The 16,954-nt window shown below is 39.9% G+C and overlaps 1 protein-coding gene across 1 annotated transcript in view; it reads left to right on the top strand.

Moving 5' to 3' along the window:
• LOC147692462 (uncharacterized) overlaps positions 1-16,954 on the top strand; it is a 544,708-nt gene that overhangs the window by 343,191 nt on the left and 184,563 nt on the right. Inside the window, exons 6-7 of the mRNA XM_086936792.1 lie at positions 1,204-1,365; positions 2,658-2,735. Coding sequence (XP_086792918.1) covers positions 1,204-1,365; positions 2,658-2,735 — 240 coding nt within the window. The remainder of the gene's footprint in view (positions 1-1,203; positions 1,366-2,657; positions 2,736-16,954) is intronic.

Raw genomic sequence — 16,954 nt, 5'->3', positions numbered from 1 at the left:
TTTTTGGTGGAGTTTCAAGACCTTTGGACTTTTTACAAATGTATGTACAGTTCCTCCGATTGGTTAAGGCCAAAAGGGGTCATTGTCCTGAAGTTTAGTATGTGTCTTGACTCCTTTTGCCGCAGTATTTTCTCATTGGGTCCTCCTCTTTCTGAGGGAATCATTGTTTCGATGCCCCAAAAGCATAACTGTTTCCAGTCCCCCTGGTGATGGCTCTCCATATGCTTTGCGACTGCGTTATTTCTGTCTTTGTGTGTTGTCGCACGCGCATGTTCCAGGATGCGTTTTTTAAGTTTGCATATGGTGCTTCCAATATATCTCAGTTTGCAGGGACATTCAATCATGTATACAGTGTAATGGCTGTTGCACGTGATGCATTCCCTGATTTGCCAAGTCTTTTTGTTTGGCATGGATATTTGGGTTGTCGGTTTGGCAATCTCACATGCTTTGCAATTATAACATTTGATGAAGCCTTTGGTTTTTAGCCACATTTTCTTGGGGGTTGGTGTTTTGTAGTGGCTGTGTATTAGCTGGTCTTGTAGGTTTCTAGCTCTTCTGTAACTAATTACAGGATGATTGCCCATTTTCTTACCGATTACCGGGTCCAACTGAAGGATTTTCCAGTTCTTTTTTATGATCTGGTTGATTCTTTTTGACTCCTGGCTATAATTCAGGATCAGCCTGATAGGTTCCTCTTCCTGATTGGTTTCTTTGGTTTTTTGTTGTAAGCATTCCATTCTGGGTTTTTGATTCGCTCTATCCCAACAGCTTTGAACCACTTTTTGGTTGTATTTTCTTTTGATTGAAATAAATAACTTTGAAACTAACCTCCTTGTGAATCATATTGGGTAAACTGCGACTCCAGGATTTCCTTCCGAGGAAGGAATCGTTGTTTGGATAAAGTAGCGGTTGGGCTCAACCGCAGGAGTAACACGGCCACACCTAGTAGCGCCTACCGGGAAAGAAAGGGAGCCATATGGATTGATATATATATGTGTATATATATATGTGTGTATATATATATGTGTGTATATATGTATATGTGTATATATATGCATATGTATGTGTATATATATGTATATATATTTATATATATATTGTATCTGAATGAGTAAAGTAAACCAAAATGATTCTCTGTCATTTTTTATTCAGTCCATATATCCTTACCTGTTTCTCCTCTTGCTACACATTCCAACCCGACAGGCCGTGTGCCAGAGTTTATCCTGCGGAAGCTACGCCCCCCACTTGATGAGGGTAGTGGATGCCGCACCCCTGAAATTGGTGGCAACGACCTGCCAACTGGTAGTGGAGGAGGCGGTAACCGCCGGAGGCGACAACGACAGAGCATGGGACAGAGCATGATAGGTAAGAGCACACGTCCCAGTAGCCTTGTAAAACACTGCTCGGCATCTCCCTTTGCATGTTACAAGATGCACTTCTATTAATCAAAGGTTTTGGAATAACTGTCTGGGTGAAATTGCGTTAAAAGATCTAGGTCTTCTCTTGCATCTTCCTTCTGCAAATCTATCCACTCTTTACTCATTTAGGTGTCTGATATAGTGCTGTTAGTAGACTTTAATCCTGTCTAATGCATAGTTACTTTGGTCTATCATTGTTACTTTAGACGTCTATTGGATAGAAGTAGAATGGCTGAACACTGAACTGTTAGGTTGCATTTTGCAACACTAAAAAGCTTATATGGGCCAGTAAAGCCCAGAAACTCTTGCCTTCCCAGTAGCTGGTGGTGCTTGTTGGAGCTCCAGATGCTTTCAAAGTGTAGCGATGAAAGGCTCAACAAGACAATGAATCTTGGCAAGTCTGCATAGTCCCAGGACAAGACTGCAAATTGACTTCTCTTGAAGTGCTATCGTAATTTAGTGAGATGGTCTCAATATACACCTCCCCATCACGAGAATCCCTACAACATACCTCCATCAAAGATCTCTTTTCTACCTTTGGTGACTATAATTCCATATTGAGCCAACTAGTGTAAACCCATTCCAACATGTGACCCTCTTTCCTTGCCCTATTGAACCTATTAGTCACCTATCTATGTTTAAACCTACTATACTCTGTAAGGCACTCTAAAACAACAAACCTCAATATTCCCCTTGATAACTCATTTACCACTAGCTCTCTCGTTCACTCTTTGTACAACGTCTTGTTTAAAGCACTTGCAAAATGTGTTCCAACAGAAGGATAGCGGGCTACTGGCAACTGCAATTCCACTGAAGCCTTTTTATCTTCTCCAGACTGAAGAAATGATGGCCATTTTGTATTAGATCATAAATGAAAACAAAGCTTCATTTTCGAAAATACATTAGGTCAAGTTCTAAAAAGGAAGAAGCAGGGTACCAGTCTTTTTTTAAGATGAAAAGTATATAATGGGAGCCAAAATAGATTTGCCACTTACAGAAGCCCGGTTTTCCTATCTTTTCTAAAGGGATCCCATTTTATAATATTCGTGTTCTCAGAGTCCCAATGTTGACCCTTCGTGCTTGAAATATGGTTTGTGGTCGGCCCTGTACTTGCATATTGTGTGAACGGCTAAGATCTGTGCAGATAATGGTTGCCCATGTCATGCAAGTGTTTCTTTCTCTCTAACCTTCCAGTTTCTCTCGTCAAGTCTTTGCTTACTATTTTTTTCACTCTCAAAGAAATTTTCAACGGAGCACTGAGCAAGTTGACCGCTGGGCGCACACCTACCAACACCCATTTGCCAGAACACAAGCCAGGTACTTTCATTTTCTGAATAGTTCTTGATTTTTCAGTTTCTAATTGATCTGATGGAAAAGGCAAATTATGAATTAGATCTGCAAATGGAGATTAGTACCTAATAAATGAAATAGTACAGTTGATTCAGGGTGTTGCTGTCTTTTTTAAGTAGAGGCCCCCGCAGGCGAAATAAATGCTTTTGGACAAAGGAGGGATCTAATCCTGCCTCTACCAGTAGCCAGGTACCCTTTTGCTCAGATTATACAATCACTTCCGTCTTGAATTAGAGGAGAATACGAAATGTGCAGCACTGTTGAAGTGAATGAAGGCTATGATTTGTGAACAATTCCATGCATGTTTCGGTAGAGGGTTGTTGTCTGCTGGAGTCCCAGCCGGTGCTAAATTAAGGACACTTGTAGAACGCTACTTATTACTCCACTAGATTGCTATAAAGATGACCTTGTTTCCAGGGGCGGCTCTACTTCAATGGCAAAGGTGTGTCGCCCCACTGATCCGAGCCAGAAGGTGAAAAATAAACTATGTTCTATTATTATTTTATTTTTCAACTGCTGGCTGAACCAGTGTGTGTAGGGAGGGATGGGGCCGGGGCATGGAAGAGGTGGGGGAAGGAAGAGTGCCACGGGCACTTCTAAGTGCACCTGTATGTTTGGCCGGCCGTCTCAGGCTGGCCAAACACACACATGCGCACTTAGGTTTCTTCAACTTGGCTGTATTGAACAGCTGGGTTGGAGAAAGCAGCACAGACTCCCAGTCCTGAGTGGAGCGTCAAAGCAGCCTGCTCAGGCCAATCCCAGTGCTACGGTCATGCTACGAGAGCAGAGCGGAGATTGCACAGGGATTCTGATGCTGCCACAGTGCCTGATATCTCTTATGTCAACCGCTTTTCTCGCTTAGATATTTTGGACCTTTGTGTGGACATTTCACCTGCAATTTCACTTGAGTTGAACAATTGCTCTGTTAACCTATGGAAGGTGGGAAGAAGACCACGGAGGCGCAACTTGACAGTGCAACTGTTGCCTCACCTTATTAGATCAATAAAAATAGCTTTCAGAGTCCAACAGTGTGGGGCTGAGGCCCCAACCACATGTTGGTTTCCCTCAAATATGAAGATGTTGATGGAATTTGTCGAGTTTTGTCTGACAAATAATATCTTCATATTTGAGGAACAATTGTTCAGACAAGTATCGGGCAAGGCGATGGACACCTGCTTCACCCCTAGCTAAGAGAATTTATTCGTAGGCTGGTGGGAGGAGCGGGTACCCAAGGTGTACCAAGGGCAAGGAGGTGGGAGAGTCGTTAGGTGGCACAGGTACATCGATGACTTGTTCATTGTCTAGCAGGGGACGATGAACACAGCCTATGGCTACATCGATGTCCTGAATGACAACGAATACAATCTACACTTCTCAGGTACCATTAGTCTAGTGGCAGTAGACTATTTGCACCTAAGGGTGTTCGTTGGGAATGAAAAATTACCAACAGCCCTTTTCCGCAAACCCACTGCGGGAAACTCAATTTTGTGTGCCAACAGCAATCACCCACCTAAACTGGTCCAAAGTATCCTGTATGGGTAACTTTTGAGGCTGCGTAGAAACAGTCCGAGAAACCAGGATTTTGAGGCGGCTGCCTCAGATAGCATCAGTAGATTTAGGATAAGAGGGTATGATAGCGAGGCTCTCAGTAAAACTCTCAACAAAGTCGGAAAAGTACCTAGGTCTGAGCTCTTGATAAACAAATCAAAAAACAATTCGAAGGAGGTCGGCGGCAAATTCCGCATGATAACTCCATACTCCTCAGAAGCTTACCATCTCAGGAAAATGCTACAAAAGAACTGGCATATCTTGAAAACGGACTCCGTCATTAGGGATGATATTCCAGCATATCCCCTAGTCACGTTCAAAAAGGCGAGGTACTTACGTGATATGTTGGTAAAGAGTCATTTGGATAAGACAACTGCAAGTACAAAAACCCTTCGGAAAATGAAGGGTTTCTTTCCTTGTGGTCGCTGTAAGGCGTGTGCAGGAAGTAAACAAATGTTAACGTATAAATTACTTGATACCAACAAAATGAAAGATATCTAGAAATTTATAACCTGCAGCACACCCTACGCTGTCTACTGTTTGGTTTGCCTGTGCGGCCTACTTTATGTAGGCAGCACTATACATCAGCTCAAGATTAGAATTCTAGAACACTTGAGGGCCATAGACAAAGCAGACCAAGCATACCCTATCGCAAGACACTTTGCGGAGTGTCACGCCAGCGACAAAAATAAACTACAATATTTTGGTCTGGACTTTATCCCCTTGAACATCAGGGGGGGCGACAGGTTGAAAAACCTTTGTCGCCTTGAATCAAGGTAAATTGTGGACCTTATGTCTAAACATCCGAGGGGTCTGAATAGTGGAGAGGAGCTTACTGTACATTTAGGCAATTATAATTATAATTATAATAATTCCACAATCCTGAAAACGACAATGCAGTCGAAAGAAACAGGTCCGGACCACTTCCAAGATTTCTTCAGTGAAACAGCAGCATGATGCGTTTCGACCGGGGAACCCCTGTTTTGATATATTTGTGTGTACATATGTATGTATCCCCAAATTGAGAAGACTAGGCAATAGAGAACGCCAGCTTAGGCAATTAGAAACTAAAATTATTTTAGGGTTCGACAGTAAATGGCTCAACTGATTGAATAATACGGAAGACCTACACAATTTCTTATGAATACAATGAGTCTATTTATTATTCAATAAGAATGTCTTTGCCGGATCTGAAATTTTTTTAAAATGTTTAGCATCCTGTCAAAATTTCTTGTACACCTCTTTCTCTTGAGATCTGATTTTAGTACCAATAAGAATTTCTTTTAAAGCAAACTAAATGCCTTTTATAAGTCTTTTAATATTATTTTGTCAAGTTCAGGACATTTTACTGTTATTAATATAATTGCTTTTAAATGTTTGCACTATTAGGATACTTTTTCTGATCTATGTACATATATATATATATATATATATATATATAGGTTTCACATTGCACTTTAAAATTGCACAATTTTTGCACATTTATCATCAATTTGCTCTAGGATTTTAGTATTTTTTGACATATATTTGCACATGTACAGTTTAACACAGGGCCAGAAATTGGATTTATCCGATGAGATGATATGATCACTTTATTATGACTACATTTGAAAGCATTCAATGGATTTATCCTGTTATAAAAAAATTGTTTATAGAAGAGATATAGAAATATATTTCTTGAAGCAATTTTCATAGTAATTCAGCTATATTTTGCACATATGTATTCATGTGTATAAAGTATATAATGTCTGAGATACATTAATGAATGCATATTGTGCTCAGGGAAATAATGACCATACGAGGGTAGTCTGTTTTTTATGGTTATGGCCATGTGACCTGTGATGGTGAAAAGTGGGTGGTCACTTTAGCAATAAAAATAACAATGGCGAACAACCTAAATCACACGTGAACAAGGGCTTGCAGCTCGAAACGCCTTGTGTAAACGGTTGAATAAAGAAACATCTTGCCTGGCGTCCTGTGGGGTCTGTGTCTCCGCCGCCGATGTATGGGAAGTGGAAGTTGCGGGAGCAGTCTTTTGCGGATATATATGTATGTGTCTATATGTATATATGTATATCAGGATTATAGCCACATGAGAGATTCGCTCCGACTCGGTCTTGTTTGGCAAACAGAGTAACACTGCACTAAGGTCTATGTATCGAGTGATGCAATGCGATAGACAAGCTTTCCAATTTGAACATTTTCCTGTTTGAATAACAGGGCATGATTTGCAATATTGTAATCTTATTAGTTGGTGTATGCCCACTGGGGCGTCACTTTGCTTTGCTTTGCTTGGCCTTTTGAAATAATTGTAATATGAGATAATAAGGCGGAATGTTTGTGAACTCATATTAATACACTGTGGTATTTATCATGATTAATTTGCATTTTTGTTCGAATAATAGAGGAACACTGCACTTACATTGGATTCAACAGGCTATACAATGCTAAATGCAAGCGTAACTATTGACAATGTTTTGTTGGAAAGCACGTCTGATTTGTAACATTGTAGCCCTGATAGTATGTCTTTAATGTCTATTACCACGTGGTATGTGTTACAATGTGTCTGTTTCACTTTAAAAGTATGGCGCGTTTACTTGCACTCCACCCGTGAGCAAGAGGTAGGTTTACCTCGAAACGCGTAGGCGCGTAGGGGCTGTTTTTCCGCCAATGAACCTGAGCACTGAAATTTGAACTTGGGCCTCGACTCTGGTGTTTCGATATACAAGCATTACGCCAGGAACTGAACATTTTTAGGTTTGGCGACCCTGTCGAGCGCCCGCTGTTGTTAAAGCGGCAGGAGCACGCCGTCCGTGTGTCTTCGATGTATATGTATATGTATATATATATATATATATATATATATATATATATATATATATATATACACACACAACTCTGGTCTTGTATTTCCACAAAACACTATTCGAGAGCACGCAAAAAAGCAATACACGGGGGGTTAAGTTAAATATTATTTAATAAACGCTTCAGCAAGCAAGTTGACAAACACGTTTCAGCGTTCCCGCCTTCATCAGTGTCAACAAAAACTTTACGCATTCGTGTTTAAATCATAAACAGTGCAGTCCAATCCATAGACATAGAAAGTCGTATTTACATGTGCTTAAAACAAATCATAACAATCGACGATAGACTAATCATGGCGGCCATCTTATAGTGGTGTATTTACTTTCACCAATACATTCGTGTCTCGCTACAGCCTCATACATAATTTCAATTTAATTCATACTTTGTATTTGTATAGCGAAACAACTGTGGTGCGTTATGTACAGGAAATTAATAAAACATTAAATGATGCCTATTCATTCACTTTTGTAAGCTGTTACACAATTGTTGCAGGGTAAAATTCCTAACAACCATCTATTTAGCTGTGCGCATCTCTAAATATGCCTGGTTGTCCATCTGTCGATCATATTGAATTGTGCCCTGAATGGGCTTATTTTGCTGCAGTAGAGTACTGAGTCACAGATGATAATATAAAACTCCTTTTGGAATACATAGCTTCCTTGGGGGAGAATCAGAAGTTGAGCAAAATCACCAGCTATATGGAGCCCAGAACCTCAGTACTGAGGTGTCTGCTATGGTACTATTGGTCAATAGTAGCCCCGTTGGAGGTGGCGCGCACACCGGCCGAGCACACCGGTAATTCAATTGCGAAAAAACAGTTCCAAAGTCTTCACGCTCTGATTCCAACACACCACGCCATAAAGCAGAATCCAAGGGTGTTTATTAACACCTACTACATGTTTCGGCTTGTGGAAAGCCTTGATCACGTAAGTGAAAGATGTGTGTACACAATCTTAATAAAGTTGCAAGCAAGACATGAACAGCGGACTAGGAAGCCCAGCTACTAGATGGCAGACATCTTGAAACGATAAAGTGAACATATGTATACAATATATACAAAGAATGTGGAAAAAATCATATGCCTTATATATGCAGATTAGCAAACAAAACAAAATAAAGTAAAGACAAGAGAAAGACAGTTAGTGTCAAATAACCACTTGTAACAGATACGTAGTGAGCTTAAAGGTTCTCATAAGTTAGGGCCCTACAGCATGCGTGGCTAACATCTAAAAATGTGAATCTTGTACTGCAGGCATGCGTGAGTTGATGGTCCGCAATACGTGTGTCTCATACTGTCCATCGAAGTAAATCGACGTGCCTTTAGAATGTTAATAGTCCTGAAACAAGGGTACGCTTTGCAGTGCAACTCGACAAAACTGGTAATACTCAAATAAGAACAATACACAATTGAAAGGTCAAATACCCCTTGCGCCCAATGTGCAATAAAGATCTTGGAAGTCCAGAAAAGGAGTTATCAGGTAAAATACCTGGAATCGTCTTGCAAGGATAATTAAGTCCTTACTTTGTCGCCTGTCCCAAATGCATACTTCAATGTCCTGATGCATGCAACAACTGCCCATCAAAGGCGTGCTCAGTGAAATGAAGTGGCAAAAGACAATAGTAAAGGTCCGTGTAAGTGAGTGCAGTAACGTGGCCCTGTTCCCCTGATGTTCTCCTGTTGGGGAATGTATGAACATGTTGTTAAATTGAGAAGCATATTGAACAAATTATACACACAATCAATAAACACTTAGAAGCATTAAAAACATGGCAAAAAAGATACGGGAGAATATCCAAAGTTATATACCCCGACTATATGAGTAGGTAAGACTATAAAAGTGAAAAACATTTGTTTCAAGAGCCCTAAAGGACTAGAGAAGATCAGCAGATGTCCCCATATGCGGGACAGGCCTATAACAGCAAAAATGGAAGTGAGAACCTTAGTTTTCTTTCAAATGAACTGCCAACTCCTCATCCTGATTCAGGCCCCCATGCACCTTGGTCTGAAAATTGATGATGTGTTGAGATTCATTCTGCCTTAGTCTCAACACTCTATTACCTCCCCTAGGGCTCATGTCCATTTGTTCTAAAATAAAGAAACTCAATAGTGTAGGGTTGGAAAAATGTTTGTCACAAAAGTGCCTTGCCACCGGATAATTTTCATCATTGTGTGCAATGGCACGATAATGCTCCAGTATGCGTTTTTTGGCATGAGCAGTCGTGCTGCCTATATACCAAAGTTTGCAAGGACAAACAATCACGTATACAAAGTACATAGTACTGCAAGTGAGAAATTGGGTAATCTCTGTCTCAACTTCGTTGTATTTCACTTTCTTGACATGGGTACTGTTCCTACAGGCCTTGCAATGCCCACAAGGAAAAATTACCTTGAGACCAAAATCTTGGATACTAGGGTAGATGGTAATGTCACTACGTACACAAAGGTCCCTGATATTCCTGCCTTTTCTATAAGTAATACTTGGTTTTTCAGGAACAAGTTGTCCTATGACATTGTCACTTTTTAAGATGTCCCAGTTTTTTGCCAGTATCTTCTGTATTTGTCGTGACTCGATATTGTAGGTTAAAATGAGTCACTTATATATATGTAGTTTAAAATGAGTCGTGTATATATATGTATGTGTATATGTGTATATATGTGTGTATGGGTGTATATGTGTGTGTGTATGTAGGTGTGTATGGCTGTATGTGTATGTATATATATATATATATATATATGTATGTGTATATGTATGTGTATGCATGTTTGCATGTATGTATATATGTGTGTATGTGAATATATGTATGTGTATATATATGTTTGTGAATATGTGTGTGTATATGTATGTGTGTGTATATGTATGTGTGTATATGTGTATGTATGTGTATATATATGTGTGTGTATGTGTATATATGTATGTATATGTATGTATATATACACCAACAATCCTGAACCGCAGCTAATACTCCGCAGTATCCCTGGTACAGACCACCAAAACGCAGTAAATCAAGTTTTCAGTGCTTCATTTCTCCATATGTCAGCATGACGCGTTTCGTCTGCGTCACTGCAGCCTTGTTCACATGACCCTCCGGATACCATCACAGTGTTAAAATAATTACTTCCTGGTTAACCCGATCAAATGGCATATAGAGCTAAACAAAATACTTTCACTATAAATAGTAGTTCCATAGTACTTAATGTAAGCCCCATGAGTTGTATGTAAATATAATAAAATTCCTTATGAATATATTTACAACATATTTGAGAGCACATAATAATTGGAAAAATGTTAAATTCTGTTTGAAAAACAACAATAATAAATAATTGTCATCATCTCTCATTTACAGAGTCAACACATTAGTTCCTGTTCTCAATTCAAGCAACGTGGCTTAAGTACTTGCTATACACATACTGTAGTATATCTTAAGCTCAACCTTGCCAACAGAATAGGTCAAAACTAATAAAGTGCCTGTGCTATGAATTCTTAAAGTGCAAAATAGTGCAAAGTGCAAAATACCGCGGATAAAATGATATTACAATTCCATATCAAAATTCCAGGATTAAAGTGTCTCCGATTAGCGGACGTTCAGCTAAAATCAATTACATCATAGCTCAACCTCCCTGAAAAATATATTATATACAATTTTAAATGCAAGTGCATACATTTTATTAACCTATTTTACTTTTTCTATTAATAGAGGTAGTCCCTACTCAATTAGGATCCATTGCTATTTCTTAACGTTCATAGCTCTGATATAGCTCTTGTTGTTCTAATGTTGGATACTCTACTCCAACTCCAGAGCCCATATTGTTGCATATGTGCTATACACAGATAAGGGGAAACTGTGCTGTTGCAGCAAAAATTACTAAGGGACTGGTAACCAATAGGTGTAAAAAGATGGTAACAGATTTGAAACCTAATAAATGTTCACCACAACTTTTTTCCTAATAGGTTGTACTCACACCTAGAGGTTACATAGCTCTATCCTGCTATTAATTAAAGAAAATTATGCAGGTCTTCCCCTGTGTTTAAACCCTTAGGGATCCTAGTATCTAATAAGAGAATGTACTTCAATTCTAATTGCCTGAGTTGTTTTTCTCTGTCCCCCCCCTTCTACTCTTGGGTACTGAGTCTATGATATAATAACTCAGGTCATTCAGATTTTTGCTGTGCACCAATTTAAAATGCCGGGCTACTGCATAACTCTCATCCGAGTTAACAATTGCCCTCAAGTGCTACAAAATACGGTTAAAAACTTGCAGCTTTGTGCTGCCAATGTATTTTAACCTACAGGTACATTCTAGTACGTAAACCGCATACACTGTGCGGCATGTATATAACCCTTGAATCTTAATAGGGCTATTATTGAATTCTGTGCAGTATTCACTGGTGTTAACTCCAAACTTGCATGCTCTGCAAGATATGCACTTACGGAACCCTGTATTGTTAGATAACCAGCTCTTGGAGTTGACCACCTCCGGACTAGATTTCACTAAGGCATCCCTCATAGAGGGTGCCCTCCTGAAGGTGATTGATGGTTCTTCTGGTAGAAACTGTGCTAGGGTAATATCAGTTTTTGACAATGGCCAATGTTTTTTAATGATCCCCCAAACATTTCTTTATTCGGTGTTGAACGCGGTAATAAGTCTAATCTGTTCTTGGCTAGCGGTGGGATCTAAATTGTCTGTTGTCATACTTTTCTTCCTAGACCCAGCCAAGATGTGAAGGCATCCATCTCTACTGTGACTGTTGGCCTTGTTCCTAGCCTGCTCTAAATTTTTTAGACCGTACCCACGAGCAAGGAATCTCTCCTGGGCTTCTGTTTGGCATATTTCTAAATCTTAGTCCGAGCTGCAAATTCTGCGCATTCTTAGGAATTCCCCATATGGTATACTCCGGATCAAATGCCCCGGATGCGCACTTTTGGCATGCAGAATTGCATTCCCGGCAGTTTTCTTCCTGTGCAACTTAGTTTCAATTACAGTGTTCTTCATATAAATCTCAACATCAAGAAATTGAATATTTGTTTTACTTATTTCTGCCGTAAACTGCAAATTAAGATCATTGTCATTAATCAAACTCACAAAACGTCTAGCTGACTCCTCAGTGCCCATCCATATCATGCAGATATCATCAATGAATCTCCAAAACTGGACTATATTAGATTCACAAATCAGTTTGAGTCCCCCTGAGGACATGTTCCTCTCACCATCCTACCTGTAAACATGCATAGGTTGGAGAGAAATATGCCCCCATAGTGACACCCCTCTGCTACTGATAAATTTCTTTGTTGAAAAGAAAAAAGTTATTAATTAGACACGACTGTATCATCTTTAAAATCATTGCATTATGTTGTTTGTAAACAATGCTACGTTGGTCCAAAAAATACTTTACTGCATTAAGTCCATCCACATGTTTTATACTCGTATAGAGGGCACAGATGTCTAAAGCAATTAAAACATGATCTTCTTTCAATTCAATATCCTTGAGTTTCATTAAAAATGTCCAGTATCTTTTATGAATGAAGGTAAACTCTCTACAAAATCATGTAAGAAGTGATCCACATATTTGGAGACTGCTTCTAGTAAACTACTTTAAGCAGAAATAATTGGTTGTCCTGGTACCGGGGTGACCTGCTTGTGAATCTTGGGGAAAAAGTATAGGGTTGAGGTCACCGGAAAGCTTTCGGCTGCCTTTAAATCTCAATGCGCAAATCCTCTCACCCGCTACTTTTCACAAATTATGAGCAGTGCCGGCTTACCCCTAAGACTTCCTGGTGTTCCCGCAGGGGTCCTCCGACTTCGGCTGGGTTCTCTTAGGGCAACTCTGAGTCTGCAGACACGCGTGCCCTTCACAATCACTGATGCGGGGGGCTGACTGCTTGTTAACTCCTTCCGGGTTAGGCGATTGATCGCTGCTGCGAGGTCGGCCGCATAACAAGTCAGCCTGTTGCGAGAGGAGGGTCCGTAATGGCTGAAGCGGCCGTTTTCCGCCAATATTGAAATACACCAACAATCCTGAACCGCAGCTAATACTCTGCATGTATGTATAAATGTATGTATATCTATGTATGTATATGTATGCTTATGTGTGTATATATGTGTGAGCAGTGCATGTTGGGAACTGTAGTCTGCCGACGCGACTGCATGTGTGTTACAGACTCTAACCCGGCCCACCAGGAAAAGCCACCAATGGCAGAACGACTGGTGGTATTTCGAAAGGACTGATGGGAGAAATGTCACTGGAGCTGGCATTTGATAAAGGAAATGTCCGAAACGCGTCCTGCCTGCTCATATGAAATAAAGCCCTTTCCTCAAATCCCTATTGTGTCTCCTCTTGTTCTGTGGCAATTTGGGAACAATTCGTGGCATATGTGTATATATGTATGTGAACAAGGCTCCTTGGAGCCGAAACGTCATGCGGCTTGCTTGCACTTAATAAAGAAAAATTGCACTAGAACCTGGTCCGTGTCTGCGTGTTCTGTGGCGTGGAGGACTCCTGGCCCACGGAAGAAAGCGCTAATCTTTGGATATGTATGTGTATATGTGTATATATGTATGTGTATATGTATGTATATATGTATGTATATGTGTATATATGTATGTATATGTGTATATATGTATGCATTTGTGTATATATGTGTGTATATATGTATGTATATATGTATATATGTATGTATATGTATGTATGTGTATATATGTATGTATATATGTGCATACATGTATGTATATATGTGCATACATGTATGTATATATGTGCATATATGTATGTATATATGTGCATATATGTGTGTATATATGTGTATATATGTGTGTGTATATATATGTATATATGTGTGTGTATATATGTGTGTGTATATATATGTATATATGTGTGTATATATATGTATATATATATATGTATGTATATGTGTAGATATGTATGTGTATATGTGTAGATATGTATGTATATATGTGTAGATATGTATGTATATATGTGTAGATATGTATGTATATATATGTGTATATATGTATGTATATGTGTGTATGTATATATGTGTATATATGTGTGTATGTATATATGTGTAGATATGTGTGTATGTATATATGTGTAGATATGTGTGTGTATGTATATATGTGTGTGTATGTGTATATATGTGTGTGTATGTGTGTATGTGTATATATGTGTGTGTGTATGTGTATATGTGTGTGTATATATGTGTGTGTGTGTGTATATATGTGTGTGTGTGTATATATGTATGTGTGTGTATGTGTATATATGTGTGTATATATGTATGTGTGTGTATATATGTGTGTGTGTGTGTGTATATATGTATGTGTGTATGTGTATATATGTATGTGTGTATGTGTATATATGTATGTGTATATATATATGTGTATATATGTATATATATATGTGGATATATGTGTGTATGTATGTATGTGGAACGTCTTCCTCCAAAGAGCAAGCAGAGGCCAGAGGGGAAGATCCTTTGGTGAAGCTTTTAATACTGAGGTGCACAAAATAACAGTGGCGGCAAATGCATTTCCGCGATTTTCGTGCCTTCGTTAGCGCCCATCACTGTGTGGAGCCTGTCAAAATAATCCAATAGTCCTGCCCCTCTGTTTAAATGTTGCTGAGGCCAATACACTCCTCCCACTGATGAATGCAGTTCACCAGTTGGTAGTTGAGGGTAAATGCCGAACTCCAACTCCCAGCATGCAACATGGTCATGCACCTGGGTTGGCGATGTGGAGGATGATTTTCAAAATCTTGATTTGAGGTATTGGCTTGGTGCAGGTATGGCGAAAGGACCCCCACGCTCGCATCAGAGTTTCCAAACATCACCTCGGGTCCCCTCGTTCCACCGCAGCCATCATACAAGGTAAGGAACTAAACCAAGGCAGCTGAATAGCCACACTATGCCCAGTTTGAAGCAGAATGCCTCGCTCCGTTAGGAACAATCCCTTGAGTGATGGTAGACACCGGGCTATTTGATCCCTCGAAAACAAAGAAGCACTGCAAGCAGTGCGGTTGCCAGCAGAGTCCGGGTCACTTTGTTGCGGCGGGGCCTTCTATAAAGCGCCGCAGGCTGGCGCTGAAAATATGTGGAACGTCTTCCTCCAAAGAGCAAGCAGAGGCCAGAGGGGAAGATCCTTTGGTGAAGCTTTTAATAATCAGGTGCACAAAATAACAGTGCGGCAAATGCATTTCGTCAGCGCCCATCACTGTGTGGAGCCCGTCGAAATAATCCAATAGTCCTGCCCCTCTGTTTAAATGTTGCTGAGGCCAATACACTCCTCCCACTGATGAATGCAGTTCACCTGTTGATAGTTTGGTAGTTGAGGGTAAATGCCGAACTCCAACTCCCATCATGCAACATGGCCATGCACCTGGGTTGGCGATGTGGAGGATGATTTTCAAAATGTTGATATGTGTCCAAAGCAAAGCGTCCCTGCGCTGTTCAGAAGGGATCAACATATCATCCCCGACCATCTAGCTCTGTTACAGCTCCCGGCAACTTCAAAGCTTCGCCCCATTAAAATTGAATGAGTCCGCATTTCGGGGCTTGGAACGCCCCTTCATCATGGACAGAAACATGAGTCATGAGGTGCCTGCTTGCCGATCACCATAACCTCGATCTTTTTGGCGTTTAACTGGAAACAGTTGGAATTCATCCAGTTAGCCACTGCCCGTAGTCCGTCTCGGAACCTGGGGGCCTCCATATCAGAGTCCCCACTCAGCGTGACCGCCAGCTGCGTATCGTCTGCGTATGATACCATCGTCAAGCCCCAGTGCTTGACGACCGCAGCCTCACGTAAAGGTTGAATAGAGTGGGACTTAACGAGGAACCTTGTGGGACCCCCAGACCCAATGGATAAGAGATAGACTGACCGGGTGGGATCGCCACCTTAAAAGACCGTTCAGCAAGAAAAGAACGGAACCAACATAGGGCAGAGTCTGTGACACCCACTTCTAGGCGCTGGAGCAAAATCCTCTGCGAGATTGTGTCGAAGGCGGCACTAAGATCTAATAGCAACAGTGCCGCCGTCTGACCCATATCAAGCACAGAGCGCAGATGTATATATATGTGTGTATATATGTATATATGTATGTATATATGTATATGTATATATATGTATATGTATATATGTATATATGTATATGTATATATGTGTATATGTATATATGTGTATATATACATATGTATATATGTATATATATGTGTATATATATGTATATATGTATCTGTATATATGTATATGTGTATATATATGTATGTATATCCACGCTCTCTCCTCCTGCTAGTCCTAAGGGACTGAATGCAGGAGAGGAATTAGCATCACACATTGTTTTTTAAACAAGAGTTATGAAATAAGGATCATAATAATGAGGCTGTTCCCCAATGTGTTCAGAAAGGTAAATTAGCGATTGATACTGTGCGGCAATAACATGGAATTAATTGAAATGATGTTGATTTGTTTTGTAAATTTGAACTGTATCTTATGAATTATCAGAAACTTATGAATTCATTGGAACTCTTTGAAACTTTCAGTATTTCGTTGGTTAAAAAGTTAATGAACTTTTTGGATTGTAAGAACTGAGAGTATCCATTACGAGATCTGATTTTGAGCAAACCCCGAATTAATTTGAACATTATGATAAATGTATTATGTGGAAACACATTTTGACAAGGGACTTTGGCCGATCCACGGCTTAATGAAACAAGAGAGGTGTACATTGTCATAGTAATCTGTCAATGCCGATATACGGCTGTATAACTTTGTTCCTTAT

Source organism: Lissotriton vulgaris, chromosome 9 (genome assembly GCF_964263255.1).
Source record: "Lissotriton vulgaris chromosome 9, aLisVul1.2, whole genome shotgun sequence".
NCBI lineage: Eukaryota > Metazoa > Chordata > Amphibia > Caudata > Salamandridae > Lissotriton > Lissotriton vulgaris.
The sequence above is the reverse complement of the archived record's forward strand: the minus strand, read 5'-3'. Positions and strand labels throughout refer to the sequence as shown.